The 19,893-nt window shown below is 37.3% G+C and overlaps 1 protein-coding gene across 1 annotated transcript in view; it reads left to right on the top strand.

The window, feature by feature from the left end:
- The window catches only part of SLC15A5 (solute carrier family 15 member 5), a 98,278-nt gene that overhangs the window by 15,374 nt on the left and 63,011 nt on the right, over positions 1–19,893 (top strand). The window contains 2 exon segments of the mRNA XM_022577679.2: positions 2,029–2,251; positions 14,779–14,948. Of these exon segments, the coding sequence (XP_022433387.1) occupies positions 2,029–2,251; positions 14,779–14,948 (393 nt within the window).

Genomic DNA, 19,893 nt, shown 5'->3' with positions numbered 1-19,893 from the left:
GAACATATGTATATGTATAACTGATTCACTTTGTTATAAAGCAGAAACTAACACACCATTGTAAAGCAATTATACTCCAATAAAGATGTAAAAAAAAAAAAAAAGATTCATGTAGTGTTCGTTGCTAGCTCCTCTGTGCTCAGCCACACTCTGATCATACCCAAGTGATTGCATTTGCCCCATTATAATTGTCCACCTGCATGTGTGCCTTCTCCGATGGATGCATTCGCTCCTGATGGGAGGAACCAGCAGACCCCCACCACCTAGCAAGAGATATGACACATCATGGTGCTTTATACATAGCTACCAAGTACAGGTGTGCGGACTGTGCACTGCACAATAGCACACATCAACAAGGAATCTTTTTATCTTATATGTCAATGACTTGTATTTTTATTACATCAATTTTACAGTAGATAGAAATAAAGTTTTGACCTATTGCAATCAGTGTATTATGACATTTTTCAAAAGATGGAAGTAAAGTGCCTTTCAAATTTACACAAAGGTACCACTAAAAGAATTTGTCTTTAAATAGATGGCTGCTGCAAGAAGCAGTTCTTCTGTCCATCCTCTTTGGATAACCTTAGCCTAGCCAGGCCTCACGTGACGCTTCCAGAGATAAAGACTGAGTGGGAGAGAGAGAGAGAGAGAGAAGTTAGCTGCACATCTGGCTCACCTTAACAGGAAACATTTCAAACTCAGTAAAGGGCCCACCCGCATGGTAAATCAGTCTGTTACCAAACAACTATTAAGGGCATGCATTCTTCACATTGCAAAAGCCACTGTATGGGAGATGGAAACATTAGGCCCAATTTTTGCCTTTAATACCCTTATAGTCTAATTGAGAAAACTAACCACATAAAATGACTATATAAAAATTTATACCAAAAAGTGTGAATGCCAAGTTAATAAAACGGAGTTGAAAACTAACATGGAGAAGCCATTTTTCCCTAATCAAATTGACCCCCCCAAAAAAACTGATTTGATCATGTGATAACAGGAATTTCAAGAAGAGGGAGATCACAACTGGGTTACTCCATAGCATTGGGTCACTTAGCCTCAACAAACCTGTTTCTTTTTCTTTTTTTTTGAAAAATCAGAATTAAAAAAAAAAAACTGTCTTCTGTCGTCACAAAGTTTTTCCAAGATCAAACAATGTAGTACACAAAAATGTTTTGCAAACTATAAATAGCTTAGCAAAAGTATGGAATTGAGTGGTAATTATTAGACAAGGAAAGTCTTCAAGTTTGGTCCCTGCAAGACGGAAGTGAGAAGCCAGCTTAACCTTCTTTTTGTTGGTTTGTTTTTGGGTTTGATTGAAGTCTGGTTGATTTACAATGTCGTGTTAGTTTCAGGTGTACAGCAAAGTGATTTCAACCTTCCTTTGTCATTCTCTCCTCCCTCCTTCCCACCTGTACTGCATTGCTCACCTCACACCCGTCCCCAGCCTTCTCACCTATGTGTGTGGCAAAGGAGTCTCCAGGCCACTGCAGGAGAAATAAAAGGGATTTAAAAGGAAAAAGCGAAGCAGAAAAGGAAAAGAGAGGCTACGTTCTGCTCTAACTACAATAACGTTCTTCTTAAAACGTTTTCTTTAACAGGCTTCCGAGATGTCTGAGATCATCGCGGTTTCTCTCACTCTGTTGATTAAGAACAAATAACCCTTGTGAATGGTGGTTTTTCTCTGGGGGTGGGACTGCAAACATCTTTAGTGTCTCACATCAGGTATTTCTGAATTGTTTTAAATTTGTTAAAATGGACACAATTTGCTTGTCTGTTCTCTGAGAGATAGTTCAAGTCTGAGGGGAAAAAAACTAGGACTCTGGATTCATTAAAAACATATACTGAGGGAAATATTTACATTTAGGAAAATCGTATTACCTCCAGAATTGCCATGATTAATATTTTAATAAGACAATTGCATAACGAGGCAACGTTCAGAGGAAAAACCTTATTTCTGATGTGATTTGGTGAGTCAGTGGTCTATACATATTTATTCCTTTTTTTTTTTTTTTTCTCTGTCTATAGGCTCTGCTTTGTTATCTGTGGCTGCTTTTCCCTTGGAGGGTTTCTACATGGGCACTCACCGTATGATTAACAACATACCAAAAAAGGAACAGACCAGGCTGTTTCACGTAGCACTGGTGGCCATCTGCCTCGGCACAGGAGGAATAAGGACCATTGTCTGTCCACTGGGCGCTTACAGCCTTTAGGAGTATGGATCCCAGAAACAAATGTCCTTTTTTAACTGGTAAGTAGCACTGGCTAGGAGAGAAGACAGGCATTCTCGGGAACAGACATTTCTCCCGCTTTGGGCATTTCTCATTGCTTGCTCTCTGGTCCCGTTTTGATGATGGTTGTTCAGCCTTTGTCATTGATTGGGCTGGGTGACAAGGGGACAATACCTTTAACAATGATTCAGTCAGTAGTCTGGGAGCCTATGAGTCAGGTATAGACCAACACAGTTTACCAGCACCTTCTTGAAACACACTGATGACTTTATCCTTCAAGTAAACAAGTGTGAGAAGGCATGTCATACTGAATAGAATGTGGCTTTGGAGCCAAACAGGCCTTGGTGGAAATCTCAATTCTACTTCACACAGTTGCCTGACCTTGGTCAAGTCATTTCTTCTTTGAGTTTAACCATTTCTGAAGGGTTATAATAATACCTCTTCCTGCGTTTTATTAGAGGTAATAATATGTGTATTACTGGCATAGAATGTGGCACATAGTGGTAATCAATAAGCAGGAGATATTATTAGTTATGTCTACATTGTAATAGATAACACGGCATAGATTATAAATTCAGAAAGATGAAAAGGATGGAAGAAGTATTTTACAATTCGTTAAAACATCAACCAGCATCTCTATTTAACATCCACTTCACCCCCAGCACCTGAAAGAATTTGTATTCCATGGAAATCAAACTACATTTCTATACATCTTTGTCTCTCTTAGTGAGTTCTTATACAGTTTTATGTGTTTTCAAGGAACCAATTTTTATTATCAAATGCAAATTCAAGGAAAAATTGAGATTTTGATCTCAAGGTAGAGTATTTCAGCATTTAGTAGAGAATTCTGTTGTTCTTATTGGCATTCACCAGTTGATGTCAAATATATTGGAGATATATTGTCTTTTGCTTCCTCTTCTCTGTGAAATAGGTTAGTATCATTTTTCTAAAATATTTTGCCATTCCATCAATGTTAGCAATGGATAAAAGCAATGCACAGACAGCATCAGACAAAATGTTTAAAGAAAATTCATATTAAAAGCATTAAATGAAAAAAATTTAGAATAAATATTATCTAGGTACATATAGCTATCTAAGACAGTTCCTTTTTCTTTGTTTTTCTTTCTGCTTTCTTTTGTTTCCTTCTTTCTTTCCTTCTTTCCCCCCCATCCCCCGACTATATTAATATTACAAAGCACTCAGGCCTATTTTGGATTAAGTCCAAACGTCAGAGAATAATGCAGTTTTACCAAAGGTGGAGGGGACTTTTTACTTCCTTACAGCAAATTCTGCCTCCTTGACCTGCCCAAAGGAGAAAGAAAAATCCTTCTTTTTTATTCTATTCGGAGGTTTTAATCCTTAATTAGCAACATCATTTTGATTAAATAAGACTCTGGAGGATTAAGACTAAAGAGCAATCAGTTGTTCTGAAAGATAGCTCTGGAGAATTTATTGTACTGTCGTCTTAGTCATTCAGAGTTGTGTTTAATCAAAGTGACATTTCTCAGTGTTGATTACAAAGGAGACATTATATGAATGAAATATTTCCTTGGGGAAACGGAGGGAACACCCAATGGGTTCGTGCTTTAGGACATTGGAAAGGCGGGGATGAGGAATGAGGTGAAAATGAATTTCTGTAGCCAGGCCAAATTTAGGATGAACACATTTCGATTGGGTTACTTATTATTTCCTGATTTCATTAAAATCTCTGATAAAGGAATCATGCAATATTTTTTAAAGTTAAGCACCGAGAAATGTGTATAAAGAACCAGGGTGTTATTCTTTAATGTGATAAGAGACTGTAGAAATAATAAGCCCCTTGAAGGCGGAATATGGTGGTTGTTGTTTTCTCAGTTCAAATACTAAACTTTTATGAACAGCTGCTTGTTGCACTTTATAGAAATGACTGTTCATTCTATTCTTGTACATAACGCAGGGGTTGGTGGCAAGATGAACAGAGTCCCTGCTGGGCAGCCAGATAGCTGGCAGGATCCTGGCTCTGTCACTTAGGAGTCTTATGGTTTTCGGCAAGTTCCTTCACCTCTCAAAAGCACAGAATGGGGATACCTTGGAGGGCTGTTGTGGAGTTTTTACACAAAGTATCCTAGCACATTATAGGCATTCAAATCAGGGTAACTATGACTTATTATTAAATGACGAATAAATAAGTCATCAGCTAAAATAATTGTCCAACTTCTGGGAAAGAGGAAGGCCATTTAGGAGAGGGCCATCTTTAAAATGAGCAGCCCACTGATTTATAATCTATTTCTCCAAGTCAAAAATGCCTCTAGAAATTACAAGCTTGGTTAATATAATGAATTTCAGCAGTGTCTTTAAAAAAGCAACACAGCTAACTTTTGACCACTAATCTCTCCCTACAGAAAGACTTACTACTTTTCAAATTTTTGAATTCAAGTCTTTAGTAATATATTCTTTTTTTTTTTTAGGCTCCGGACGCACAGGCTCAGCGGCCATGGCTCACGGGCCCAGCTGCTCTGCAGCATACTCCCGGACCGGGGCACGAACCTGTGTCCCCTGCATCGGCAGGCGGACCCCCAACCACTGCGCCACCAGGGAAGCCCTAGTAATATATTCTAATTCAAGTCTCTACTACATATATTTTTCTGGTTTAACGACAGCAGTGCTATGCTTATTAAATCACTTATAAACTGAAAAAAAAAAAAAAAAGCAACACAGCACTTGAACCTATAACCACTTGAAGGCTGCATCCAGTTCTGTTTTCAGCACAGATGTCAGCTGTTCATAGTTACGGGACGCTTAATGAGATGTGTCATTGCATCTCTACCACCTAAAGCTTCCCAATGATCATGTGAAATAGTATAGACTGGAAGTCTAAAGCACTGAAAGCACCACTTCCGAGTAGAGCTGCCAAATGTAGGTGAGAAAACCCCTCCCAGCCAACATCACCATCTGGTACTGGATCTTCCTCGACTATGTACCTAACTGAAAGAATAAAGCTAAACTCCCTGAAATCAAGAGGCATAATAATCTGCCAACATCTCCTTGTGCCATCGTCCAGATCGGAACCTGGCTCTTTCAGCATTTTCCAAAATCTGACATGTACAATTAGAGTTACCATACTGGCGATCATCTAGGTAAATACACCTCTGCAGAATCTTTTCTGGAAACAAAATGAATGGTGAATAATTAAGTCTGTTCATGACCATAATTTTAAATCCTACCACAATTAACCTTAAATCTTGCTTCCTCATGTCTCTACTTATTTCACCTGATAATTTGCATGCCATCTGCATATCATAGTCTGTCACTAACCAGTTACCAGAGTGAATTATACATTATTTAAAAGCTCAAATAGTAGATTGGTATAAATTTCTTGAAAAAGTCTAGAGACTGACTTATTCCATCCCAGAAATTTTGAATATCTGGTACTCAGTTTGACTCTACATAATATCTGTCTCATACTAAAGTGTTCTGATTTTTAAAAACTTGCTCAAATTTAGTATCTTTTATCTTGGGAAAACACTAGAAGTAAAAAAATTATTATCCCACAGCCTTTTTTTCAAAGCTGTTTTAATATTTACTTGAGTGTTGTTTGACAGCAGCGATTCTCAATCCTAGATGTCCAAGGAAGCCACATGAGGACCCTTAAAAATACTGATGCCTGGGCCCTACCACCAGAAGCTCTGATTATGTTGATTTGAGGTGGGCACCAGAGACTAGGATTTTTTTTAAGCTGCCTGAGTAGTAAGGTTTGAGAACCACTGCTCTCAAGCAGCATTGCATGATTTTAAGCATCACTTGAGGGCTTTGTTAAAAAATGTTTCCCATGCCCTACCCCCAACATCCTAGATCAGAATTTCCTGGGAGCATAGCTGGGGAACAAACGTGCATTTTTAGCAAGTGCTTCAGAATTTTGAAAACAGTTCCAGAGACATAAGGAAAGTGGATTCCATACGTGGTCTAGAAATATTCTTGAAAAGGAATGGAGCTAAACATTGAGGGAAGCACCTATTTCATACCAGGATGCTTCAGAAATTTTTGATGATTCCTCACAATTTTTACCACACTTAGAAATCTACCTGTTTGAGAAATTCTACCTAACCCTTGAGAAGAGAAACAAAATATGAATTTACACAATTCTGCAATAGTAAAATCATAATTTCAGCTAACGAAATCAAAACAGTTCATGGAATAGTCTTACTAGTACTCATTAATACAGGCATATCTCGTTAAATTGCTTTGCTTTATTGTGCTTCACAGTGATAAAGTTTTTAATTTTATAAACTTTTATAAATTTTAAATTTTGTAAAATTTACAGAAAGTTTGCAGCAACTCCACGTCCAGTAAGTCTATCAGTGGCATTTTTCCAAAAGCATTTGCTCACTTCATGTCTCTGTGAAGCATTTGGTAATTCTCACACTATGCAAACTTCATTATTATTATATTTATCATGGTGATCTGTGATCAGTGATCTTTGATGTTACTACCACCATGCGCTGAAGGCTCAGAGGATGGTTAGCATTTTTTGCAATAAAGTATTTTTAATTAAGACATGCACGTTATCTTTTTAGACATAATGCTTTTGCACATTTAGTACATTACAACAGAGTGTAAACATAACTTTTATATATACTGGGAAACTGAAAACTTTGTGCAACCTGTTATACCTCGGTGGCCTAGAACCGGACCCATAGTATCTCTGAGGTATGCTTGCACTCAGAATATCCTCTAAGTTGCATATACTGAGGAATAGCTTGTAAGTAGCTTTCTAAAAAATCACTAGACCTTCCAAAATTCTATTTTCATGGGCTCTAGCCAAGTTTAACAAATGCTACCCACTCACCCCAATTACAACAGGCACCTCCTTCATTATCTTGGCCAGAATTGTAAACTTTCAGAAAATATACTCAGAATACCTCTCCAACATATAACCATGTAAACTAAAAAGTATTGGGGAAAGAAAAAAAAAAGAAGAAATTTCTTACATCTCTTACTGATCCTGCAGCCTGCTGCTTTTTTTTAAGCCCTGCTTGGTAGCTTTTAAGCTTGGTAGGTGCATCATTAGGGACTTATTTTTATCAATAAACACGCAGTGGTTCAAAGATCTTAAACTCAGGAAATGAGAAAATGATACACATTGTTAAAAAGAACAAAATTCAACGGCAGAAATTTGAAGACCTGATGGGCTTTCTTAGGCGATTCATGAATTGGACAGCATCCCATCCAGCAACTACAAGGGTGCTCTGAAGGGTTGTACAAAATGGAAGGTTTTTATAGGAAGAAGGGTAGGGCAAGGGAGCTATTCGCAAAAGAAAAGGAAGCATTATTTTTAGGCCTGGGTATCTTCTTTTTGGGGAGGTGGGGTGGGGAGGGAAAGGCAAGGGTTTTACCACGTAGATTGCCTCTTCTTCTGGGGGATGGAGAGGGCCCACATGACAGATGACCTCATTGATGCCGACCAGAAAATTCCAGACGGGTTGATTAAGATTACATTTCTGGAGAAGCTCGAAACTGCAATTAAGTCCTGTATCTAAGCCTAGGTTTGGTATCATAGGCTTTAGCACAAGTGATGCCATTTGGGGCTTGTGGTTTTCTCTTCAACAACATAAACAACTGTTAAAATTGGGACTTGGCAGAAGACAGGGGAAGAAAGACAGAAAGGGAACGAGAGCAAGTTAAAGGAGTGACATAGGCAGGGAGGGCAGGAGAAAGAGAGTGAAGCATTCCCCCCCAATATCTTAATTAAAAGTAAAACTTTTACTTTAATCATGCTGTCGATTCACCAAAATCAATTATCTTCCTTTATTAAGCCATCTTTTCTTTAATAGCATTGTTGAAAAATATTTATAGATAAAAAGTAGGAAAAAATGATATAAATGACCTGATTTACAAAACGGAAACAGACTCACAGATTTCGAAAACAAACTTATGGTTGCCAAAGGGGAACTGTGGAAGGAGGGATAAATTAGGAGCTTGGGAGTAACATACACACACTACTATATATAAAATCATCAACAAGGGCCTACTGTATAGCACAGGGAACTCTACTCAGTACTCTGTAATAACCTATATGGGAAAAGACTCTCAAAAAGAATGAGTATATGCACATGTATAACTGAATCACTATGCTGTACACCTGAAACTAACGCAATCATTATACTCCAATAATTTTTTTTAAAAAAAGTAGGAAATGCAAAATTTCCTTCTGGTCCTTCTTTCTCCAAATTCATGTCAGCTAGAATATTCTTTGAAGTACTTCAGTGGGCCAGTGGTTATGCTAAAAGAAGCAATGATTGACAACAGCCATCCACCATGAAATCAGCGCCCCAGTGTTTCATTGACTCTTCTAAACAGTTCAATTTTGGCCCATTGAAGAACCACAAATCCCCTGGTGAATTATCTCAATATTTTTCAAGGCAGAATAAAATATTCTGTTTTAACTCTTTTTTTTTTTTTTTTTTTTTTTTTTTTTTTGCGGTACGTGGGCCTCTCACTGCTGTGGCCTCTCCCGTTGCGGAGCACAGGCTCCGGACGCGGCACGTGGGACCCTCCTGGACCGGAGCACGAACCCGAGTCCACTGCATCAGCAGGCGGACTCTCAACCACTGCGCCACCAGGGAAGCCCTGTTTGAACTCTTAAAATTGTCCACTAAGGCTATGAAGACCCAGAAGTTTTTCTCCCCTCTTCAATACCTTCTCAAGTAGGTTGGAAAGCCCATTTCAAACTATTTCTCTTATAATCAATTAAAATAAGTGAAGCATGTCAAAATTGGTCAGTCTAAGAAGTGACAGAATATTTGAGTGACTTTAAAAACTATTACTAAATAAATTAAGGTGAATGTTTAAAATAAATAATCTCAAAAGGTTTTCTGAATTTTGCAGCAATAGGTTTTTTTCCCCCTTATTTGTATTCAACACCATAGAATCATGAAGACCAAAAAAAAAAACAAATTACCACTTATATATACCCCCAATTATTTGCAGTTCCCAGTCTGTATTTAAAAGTAAACTAAAGAAACATATTTTTACTGCTGCTTTCAATATTCCTTAATCACTGGTATTTGTTTTGCTTTAGTGCTTTGCTCTCTGACTTTCTGTGTGAGAGGTGCTTTATATATTCAATTTGCTGGTGAGCTATGAGATGAAAGGAGTCTTAATGGTGAGTTTGAAGACTGTGGATTTTTATTTCTTTTATTTTCTTACAGTTGAGACATATACAGTTTCACCCTTAATTATCTATGGCTTGTCCTGTCCATGGATCAGCAAAGATTATATAAAACATGATTGTACTAGGTAATTCTTCCAGAAAATTACACAATCAAATAGGTTGGGTGGCATTTGTTAAAACACATTTAGTACTTTATGTGAAATCTCTCCCTATACAGAGATATTCAGCACTATAATTCTTTGGTTTATAACTATATTTCACAAGATGTAAGTCTTGGAAGAATTGTAATTTTCCTTGACCCTCTTTAGAGCAATTCCGTTTACATCCCCCTGTGGTGTACTGAAGAGTCACACAGTGTCCTCTTGGATTTTTTCTCAGCAATACTTAGCATTTGAAAAAAGGGTTTCTTAAAGATGGAAAGGACCGTAACATTGCTCTGCAATTCCAGCCTCTCTTGGTTGTTACAGCCACAGTTCAAGTGTGCAGCTTGCAACTGCACGAAAGGATGACCTGAGGCTGAGCCTAGGGACTCTACCGCATTGTCCTAGAAAATTCTAACTTTGTACCCACGCTGCACTGTGATAAATAAATTGCTATCAGTGGATTACAGTCAATCAGCTTGCTCAGCATGGCCATGTTTGACATTTGATTACTTTTCTAGGTCAGTTATGGAGAGTGGATGTTCATGATTTTGAAAGGGGTGATCACTTATTGGGTGCATACATATTCAAAACGTAAATTGTACATTTTAAGCACATGCAGTTTATTGTAGCTCACTTATATCTCAATAAAATTGTTTTAAAAAACAAGAGAAAAAGCAACAGTAATAAAGATAGTATGGTTTTGGCATAAGGATAGATTAGTAGAACAGAATTGAAATTCAGAAAAAAGAACCACGTTTATAAGGTCAATTGATTTTCAACAAAGGTGCCAAAAAATTCAATGGGGAAAGGATCATCTTTTCAATAAATTGTGCTAGAATAACTGGATATCAAATAGAAAAAGTTACTCATGACACCTGACTAGAAATTTAATTAAAAGCCAATCATTGACCTAACATAGAGATCTAAAGGCATAAAACTGCTTTTTAAAAAAGGAAAAAATACTTGTGACCTACATATAGGAAGTATTCTTTACATAGGACACAAGAAGCATGAACCAATTAAAAACAATGATGAAATTTATTAAAATTAAGAACAGTTGCTGTTATCAAAAGATTTAACTAAGAAAATGATGAGGCAAACCACAGATTGGGAGAAAACATTTGTAGAACATATATCTGACAAAAGACATGCAGCCTGAATATATAAAGAACTTTTACAAATCAATAATAGGAAGATAAACTACCCAGTTGAAAAATCATAGTGGGATTCCAGGACAGACCATGACAGTAGCCCCATTCCTTCCAGGTCCTCCTTTTTTTATATCTAAAAAACCCTGGACATAACACAACAAACAAACATAGGAAGATTCTGAAAGGTGGAAAGATGACAGACTCTAGCTAGAGATCTTGGAACTTGAGAGAGGAGAGCAATGAGTTTTCTGGGTTTTCTTTTTGCCAACAGTGGAGAAGCCTGGAACTGCCCACAGGCATGGTGGGGAGAGGGCAGCTCCAAGAAAAGCCTGCTGCCCTTAGGTAAAGTACCAGGGAAAGGGTAGCCTAACATAAAATATCTTTTTGATAATACCTGCCCTACTTCAGGCAAACACTGTGGAAAAACTGCCCCACCCTCCTACTCTGGCTCCATAGTTTCAGCAGGAAAGAGGAATCTAATGTACGTACACACACACGTGCACACACACACACACACACACACACACATATACAAAGCAGGCTCTGATTCCCCAGCTTGAGTGGTATGTTGGTGGGACCAAGTAAGGAACTGGTCTTCAATCCTCTGCCCAGCAGAAGCAGGTCAGGCACCAATCCACCCTCCTGGGTAATGTCAGCTGAGCACAGCAAGGAGCCAATCCCCACCGTAAATCAGCAAGTGGAATTAGTAGAGTCAGGAGGCTGGTCTTCAATTAACAATCTAATTCCACATCCACTATTCCTCTCTCTCTTTCCCCACACTTAGCAGTACTCTCCTGAGGAATGAAGGAAGCAATCCTGGTTAAAATTCAACTCTTTACTTGTTCTATTACTGTACTTACAGAGCCAAACAGGTCTGGAGAAAAATGTAAAATCATGCTATGCTGGCACTAAATACACGGCCAACCTCAAGTGAACCCTTACCATCATCCTTCAGGTGTACAGTATGCAATCATTCTCTCTCCTCCTCCTTCATATGACTGTTTCTAACCTTTTCCTTTCTTCTCAAACCTTCAACATACCCTTCTCATAGCCAGTCTCACCTGTTCACTATGCTTCTTTTACTTAAAGGAAGAAAGAAAGAAAAAGAGAGAGAGAGAGAGAAAAAGAAAGAAAGAAAGAGAAAAAGAAAGAAAGGAGGGAGGGAGGGATGGAGGGAGGGAAGGAAGGAAGGAAAGAAGGGAGAGAGGGAGGGATGGAGGGAGGGAAGGAAGGAAGGAAAGAAGGGAGGGAGGGAGGGAGGGAGATGTATGGGAAATGCCATAGGATGACCCCCGGTGGGTCACACTCTTGGCAGATCCATGTCCCTGAGTATGGGAACAACCTGTGACCTGTCTCTACTGAATAGAACATGGAAAAGGTGATAGGATATCACCCCCTCCTTATGTTATATGGCAAAGGTGAAGGGATCTTGCAATGTAATTAAGCTCTCTAATCAGTTGCTTTTGAGCTAATCAAAGGGGGGCTTATCCTGGTACCCTGGGTGGGCCTGATCTAATTAGGTAAGCCCTTCATATTTTAGTGATAAGTGTTCTAATGTAGACCTATTAGTGTTTGTACAACTAAAACATGGACCAAAACTCATAAAACCATATGTTAAATTTTTTAATTTGATTTTAATTTTTATTTTACATTGGAGCACAGTTGATTAACAGTGTTGTGTTAGTTTCAGGTGCACAGCAAAGTGATTCAGTTATACATATACATGTATCTATTCTTTTTCAAATTCTTTTCCCATTTAGGTTATCACAGAATATTGAGCAGAGTTCCCTGTGCTATACAGGAGGTCCTTGTTGGTTATCTATTTTAAATATAGTAGTCCATAAAACCATATTTTTATATGGGTAAATTTTATTATATTCAATATTACTTCAATAATTTTTTAAGCTAATGTTAATGAAATGGAATAGGACCCTTTGGCCCTTGTCCCCCATGTCCTCTGCCTGCCCTTTGTCTGTGGAAAAACTTTAGCCAAAGAATGAATTTAATCAGAGAAGTAAGAAAATGCAGAAGCAAAGAAAAGCAGTCAAACAGGACAAAACAATAATCGTTTAGTCCCTAAGCATAGTCAAGGGCCTTTAGTTCCTTCTCAAGGGCTGTAGATAATATTCTAAGCCACATCCTGTGAGCTGTCTTGTAGATACTGAAACCCGCACCAGGTGGAAGAAGTTAACTACATGATGACCAGACTGTAGCCGTGATATAAGCTGCCACAATTCCAAGAATTGGCCTCAAGGAAATGGGAACAAACTGACCCCGGAACTGAAGATTAACTGTACTTAGGACAATCAAGATGATGCTCGTCAGACCACTGTATGACCAATTTCAAGATGACTGTCAGAACTAACTGTACTGTTTCTACATGTAGTCCCCTCCTTCCGCCAATAAGAGCTCTTGCCCACTGGCTGTCAGTGGAGGGGAGTAAGCCTTTGGACGGGAGTCCGCCCTCCCCCTGCCCCAGTTTCAGGCATCCAAATGAAAGCAAACTTTCCTTTCCACCAAACTTGCCTCTTTATTGGCTTTTGAGCGGTGAGCAGCCAGACCCCACTTTCAGTAGCTGTAAGACACCCCCTTTGCAATGGGACTCCAGCAGCAGAATTTAGACCCAGTGAAAGGTTGAGAAGTAGAGATTATTCCTCCAGAGCTTGCAAACCGTACTACTGGGATAGGTACTTATTTTTAATATTGTTTCTTAGGAGGAGACACTGGAAGCTTTATTCAAATGACACTAATTTCTTTGGTTTACCCATGCCATGGTCTAGGTATAACCTGGGTATTCCTGAGTTTTCCCATACTTTGAAAAGTGGAATAAATAAGTTTCAACTCTTTAACCGTGTAATCTTTTCCAGGTTCATTAGGCATATTCAGTGAGGTATTATTTATGGCTTCTCTAGAGTCACAACAGAGTTGACTTGTTGCTGTAGAGACCATATGATTTGTAAAGCCTAAAATATTATCAGACACTTTACAGAAAAATTTGTCAACTTCTGCTTTAGAGAAAAGAGAACACATTCTTCCTATATCTATTCTAAAGAGAAAGGAAACATAGATAACGAAACTGATAAGACATAGCTGATGTGTATGCGCTTATTAAGAAAGATAAAAACAGAAATGTAGATGGCCAACAGGCATATGAAAAGATGCTCAACATCGCTAATCATCAAGGAAATGCAAATCAAAACTACAATGAGATATCACCTCACATCTGTCAGAATGGCCATCATCAAACAGAACACAAATAAATGTTGGTGAGGCTGTGGAGAAAAGGGAACCCTTGTGCACTGCAGGTGGGAATGTAAGTTGGTACAGCCACTGTAGAAAACAGTATGGAGGTTTCTCAAAAAACTAAAAATAGAACTACCATATGACCCAGCAATCCCACTCCTGAGTATATACCTGAAAAAAAAAACAACCCACTAATTTGAAAAGATTCATGTACCCCCATATTCATGGCAGCATTATTTACAGTTGTCAAGATATGGAAACAACCTAAGTGTCCATCAACAGAGGAATGAATAAGGGAGATGTGATACACACACACACACACACACACAATGGAATACTACTCAGCCATAAAAAAGAATGAAACTTTGCCATTTGCAGCAACATGGATGGACTTGGAGGGTATTTTGTCAAGTGAAATAAGTCAGATACAGGAACACAAATACTGTATGATATCACTTATATGTAGAATCTAAAAAATACAGCAAACTAATGAATATGACAGAAAAGAAGCAGACTCACAGATATAGAGAACAAACTAGTGCTTGTGGGGTTGGGGGAATATAGGGGTAGGGGAGTGGGAGGTATAAACTACTGAGTGTAAGATAGGCTCAAGGATGAGTTGTACAACTTGGGGAACATAGTCAATATTTTGTAATAACTATAAATGGAGAGTAACCTTTAAAGATTGTATAAAAAATTTTTAAATGAAATTAAAAAAAAGAAAGCTGATAAACATTTGCAAAATCTAGTTCAGCTAACATGCTGCTAAGTTGTAGCTTATATTTATTAAAATCATTAAAATTAGCAATTGTTATATTAAGTAACTCAATGGTAATTTTATTTTTGTTTTGGTATCCCAGGTTTTATTGGATCATGAGCCTAAATGCAACTGTTGTCTTTCTGGGACTGTCTTATATCCAGCACTCGGCGTCCTGGGCCCTGGTCTTTCTTACTCCTTTTATGTCTACACTTATGGCTCTGATAACCCTTTGTATGATGCACTATAACCTGATTTATCAGCCAGGAAAATGTAAGCAAATCACACTTTACATTGATTTATTTGGTTCTTACGGTTTTCTCAACACATCTTCTTCCTCTTGGATCCCCTATAACTTCTCTTTCAACTCAGAAAATTTGCAGAGTCTGTCAGTTATTATACTTGAGAGCAACAGATTCTTCAAGAATATCAATAATCTCTATCTTCTTTGATCAAATTGTTCCATGTTTGGGCAGTGAGGTACTCTTCACGCTGGGCCTGAGTCCTTCAGACAAGCCTGTGTTGTCTTTGAATGCTTCCTTGCTTTCTGGTATGCCAAGATATTCTATGGTCATCATTCTCTTCCCTGAACTTTGAATCATCTCTTTCTTAAAGAACTGTTTCCTTTTCTTGTATATATACTGGTATTTAGAGACTACAGTCTTAGTGATGGAGATGCTCATCGCTACTTAGTCCATCATGGTTTCTAGGTCTTTTCAATGCACAGACCTAGAAAATGTCCTTTTTTTTTCCTCTAAGATAACATACATTTTGAACTATAGAATACCATAATCAAAAATGGAACTACAGGATTTTTACTTAAACTTGTCAAACTCAAGTCTTTTTCTACTTCTTCCCATGCCAAAATCCCAGTTCACAATGATTATTGACAGTCTCAAAATTCTTCTTAGTTGCTTTCTTTATGTTATAATCCCTGGGAATGTACACTAAGATGATTATGTTTTAAAGTCACTTGGTATAGTTCCTCTCTGTTTGGTTATGCCACTAACTTTAAATACAATTAAGTGCATTTGTTCCATTTGTGAGGTTAGTTTTTTTTTAGTTGTTGATAGAGTGTAATACGATTCTTATTTTGTGTTAAGCACTTTACATCCTGTATCTCATTTAATACTGTATCAACAATAGGAAGTAGTGTTAAAATTCACTTTTTGCATGTAAAGATTTAGACAATAGTTACTAAAATCTGGGCCCAGACCATTCCTAATAAATTGGGAAAAAGCACAGAATCTTAGTAGCTCTGAACCCACAAGTCTCCTATCCAAAGTATTTCTATATCATATTATGCTCAGTCTAGCCCACTCAAAGCTAAATGTGAAAACTGTTAAATAGCTCATATAACCCTGTCATAAGCATATATTGTTTAACATCCAGCACTGATCCCCCTTAAATCACAGTAACAATACTTCCTATATCTTTGAAGGACCCACAGGTCTTTGGAGACCTTACTGAGCTACACTGTTAAGCCTTGCCTGTTGGACTTTTTAATTACATACCTGCATACATCAGGTTTTTCTTTCTTCCAGTTTTAGTGAGATATAATTGGCATACAGCATTATATAAATTTAAAGTGCACAACATAATGATTTGACTTCCATACGTTATGAAATGATCACCACAAGTTTAGTGACGGTCCATGACCTCATACAGATACAAACTACAAGAAAAAAATAAAAAAAATTTTTTCCTTGTGATGAGAACTCTTAGGATTGACTCTCTTAACAACTTTCGTCTATAACATACAGTTGTGTTCATTATATTAATCATGTTGTACATTACATCCCTTGTACTTATTTATCTTATAACTGGAAGTTTATACCTTTTGACCATTTCTGTCACCATACAAAGATATTACATTGCTACTGACTACACTGTCCACACTGTATATTTCATCCCTGTGACTCATTTATTTTGTAACTGGAAGTTTATACCTCTTAATTTCCTTCATCTATTTCATTCATCCTTTAAAAATCCTGAGGTATTTTTAAATTTTGAAAATTTTAAATACTTGGAAGCATTTAAAAATTTTTATTTTGTTTTAAATCTTAAATAATTTTATGGATCTAAAATTCATGTACAAACAAGGTCCACTTATATTCCTATATCCCCTCTATTCCTTTAGGTGTCCATTTACATATTTTTAAAGAATCATCCTTCCATTTTTTAAATAAAGGAAAATACTAAAATTGTATATATGTGTATGTATCTCTATGTATATGTATGTATTTCCCCCCTTCTCCTATAAACAGTAGCATTTTATTCATACTTTTCTCACCTGCTTTTTTCATTTAATATAACCTAGGAATTGCTTCATAACTGTATATAACAATATTCCTCATTCTTTTTCTAGCTGGATAGTACTCCATTGTTTATTTTACCAGTCTTATATTGATGGATGTTTGGTTCATTTCTTTACTTCTGCCACATTAAATAGGTTCTAAAGAATAGCTTGGTGCATACCTCTCTTAGCATTTTTTCCCCAGCAGATCTTTAGGATAGATTCCTACAAATTGGATTACTAAGTCAAAAAGTAAATCCACAGATAATTTTGCTATATATCGCCAAATTCCCTTCTGTAGTGGTTGTACCATATTGTATTTCCACCAAAAATGTATGACAATGACTATTTCCCTACAATCTCTCCAATTTTTTTCAATTTTTAGATTTCTATACACTGAAGATATTAATTCTTTGTTTACGATAAAAGTTGCGAATATTATTCCCATTTGGCATATATCTTTTAATTTTGCTTCTTGTGTTGTTATCCATGCACAACACTTATTGTTTGTTTATTTGTTTTGTCTTTTGTGTGGTTTTTGTTTGTAATCAAATTTATCAGTCTTCTCCCTTATTGCTTCTAGATTTTGATTCATGGTGAAAAAGTTTTCCTCATTCCCAGATTATAAAGGAATTCATTCATATTTTCTTTTGGTATATATATATACCTTTACATCTGTGACCCATTTGGAAATTATATTAGAATAAGTTTTATGAGTGAACTCAATTTTATCTTTTCCCCATATGACTGTCACGTTATCCAACCTCACTCATTAAAAAGTCTGTATTTTCCCCACTAATCTGAGATGCCACCTCCCTTGTATATGGCCATTTGCATTTCTAGAGTTTCTATTCTGTCCCTTTGGTTAGTCAGTCTACCTGTATTCATATTCATCTATTTTGTTTAACTTTGACCTTAATTTCTAAATAACACATTTTACTTTTAGTAGTACTTTGACTGCTACCACTGTTCCTACCACTTACCTATACAACTACCAGTAACAGCAGTGCAATAAGTTATATTTTTAAAAATTCACTGTTGTTACTTCATTTCTCCACATACCAGTGAGGTAGGCAAGAAGGGCCCCATATTTCCTTTTACAGACTAGACTCCATGTCCTATGCCCCTGCTCCTGTACCATCCTGAGCTTTTTTTTTTTTTTTGCGGTACGCGGGCCTCTCACTGTTGTGGCCTCTCCCATTGCGGAGCACAGGTTCCGGACGCGCAGGCTCAGCGGCCATGGCTCACGGGCCCAGCCGCTCCGCAGCATGTGGGATCTTTCCGGACCGGGGCACGAACCCGTGTCCCCTGCATCGGCAGGCGGACTCTCAACCACTGCGCCACCAGGGAAGACCCCTGAGCTATCTTTACCATTTCACCTACCGTGTTGTGTTGAACTATTTCTGAATATAGTTAGAAATTCCTGTGTTGTGTACATACTTGGAATATGGTAAATGCTCAGTGTTTGTTATTGTTAAACTGAGTACAAAAAATGAGACATACTTGAATTAAATGACTTGCCCAAGATGTCACAGGCAGTGGCTGAAGTGGAACCAGAACCCAGGCCTACCTTTTCTCAGGCTAGAGCTCGTTTTATTACACCACATACTGAAGCAGTGAAACAGGGAAAACATCATCCCCAGAAGCCTCTGCCTTGTTCCTCAGAGATCTGTGCTCTGTGGATCACAGCCAGGCAGTACACAGCCTCCTGGTAGTCTGTGGAATGGGTTCATTATGCAAAAACGGTCTGGGAGATCCTCTCTGTCAGCCCCAAAAAGGCAAAAAAGAGGAAACTGTAAAGGAAGTATAAGCTTTTATCAAAAGACCACTTTGACGTATTCTAAAGTGTGTAATTATCAAATAATTCTGATTTTTTGTGACTAATTATGTATACATAATTTTCATATTCAAATTTTCTAAATAACTATTTGGCATCCAACCATTTGCTTCCTAATCTCCTATTTGAAAATATATTCATCTGAATAAAGAACTACAATTCTTCAGGTCATACAAATCTATCTGAACACCTCTGTTTACTGCCAGCCTACTCTAGTCCATATGTTACATATTTTAACATGTGATAAGGTAACCTTCCTTTGGACATTTACAAGAAAGAAACTGTATTAGCTGCTAGTAAAATTATAATATAAAATGTTCACCCGTGGTTTACTTTACACAATACTATATCAAATGAATATTTTGGAGTTGTTTTGCTTTGTTTTGTTTTCTATTTCCAAGTTATACGATCACCCAATTATGATGAAGTAAAACTCTGTCTTGCCTCTAGAAAAGTATATAATCCTTATTTTGGCTTCTTCCTCTCTGATGACTAAATTGGAAATTCCTCAAAGCTGTAATTCAAAGCCATAGGTGACCTTAAAGAAATGATTTTTTATATGCTACCTTTTATTTTAAGGTAACTTTTCAAATGTGGACCATGCGTTCCATTATATTTAGCTGTCAAGCATGGCCTTCATTTGCATTTCTTCCCACTGCTATAATTTTGAGAACTGGCAGGTGACCAAAGAAGAAAAAAATGTGCATCTACCATCTACAGTGCAATGTAGGCTTTTTAAATTATAATTAGGTAGCATAGATATTCATGATTAGATCAAGGTCAGAGGAGCAGAACGTCAGAGCTAAGAACTTAAAGGTACAAAGAATAGAAATATTGCTTTCTAAAGTTTTTCTTTTTTAAATAGTAATGGCTACAATCTTTAAGTTTTTCAACAAAGCATTTAAAATAGCTCATCTGTTTTATTTTAAAATGTGCACGCCTGGTGTGTTTGCCATGCACGTTTAAAATGGAGCTTGAAGTTTCGGTTGCATTTTCACTTCAGGTTTTTTTTTCAGCTTCCCATTTCTGCTCCTGGTGCAGAAAACCAATCTGGGGATTATAATGACGATGGATTTTTCTTTTTA

Source organism: Delphinapterus leucas, chromosome 11 (genome assembly GCF_059928025.1).
Source record: "Delphinapterus leucas isolate spDelLeu-1000000601 "Yukka" chromosome 11, BTC_Dleu_Yukka2, whole genome shotgun sequence".
NCBI classification, from domain to species: domain Eukaryota; kingdom Metazoa; phylum Chordata; class Mammalia; order Artiodactyla; family Monodontidae; genus Delphinapterus; species Delphinapterus leucas.
This window is presented reverse-complemented; position numbering and strand designations above follow the sequence as displayed.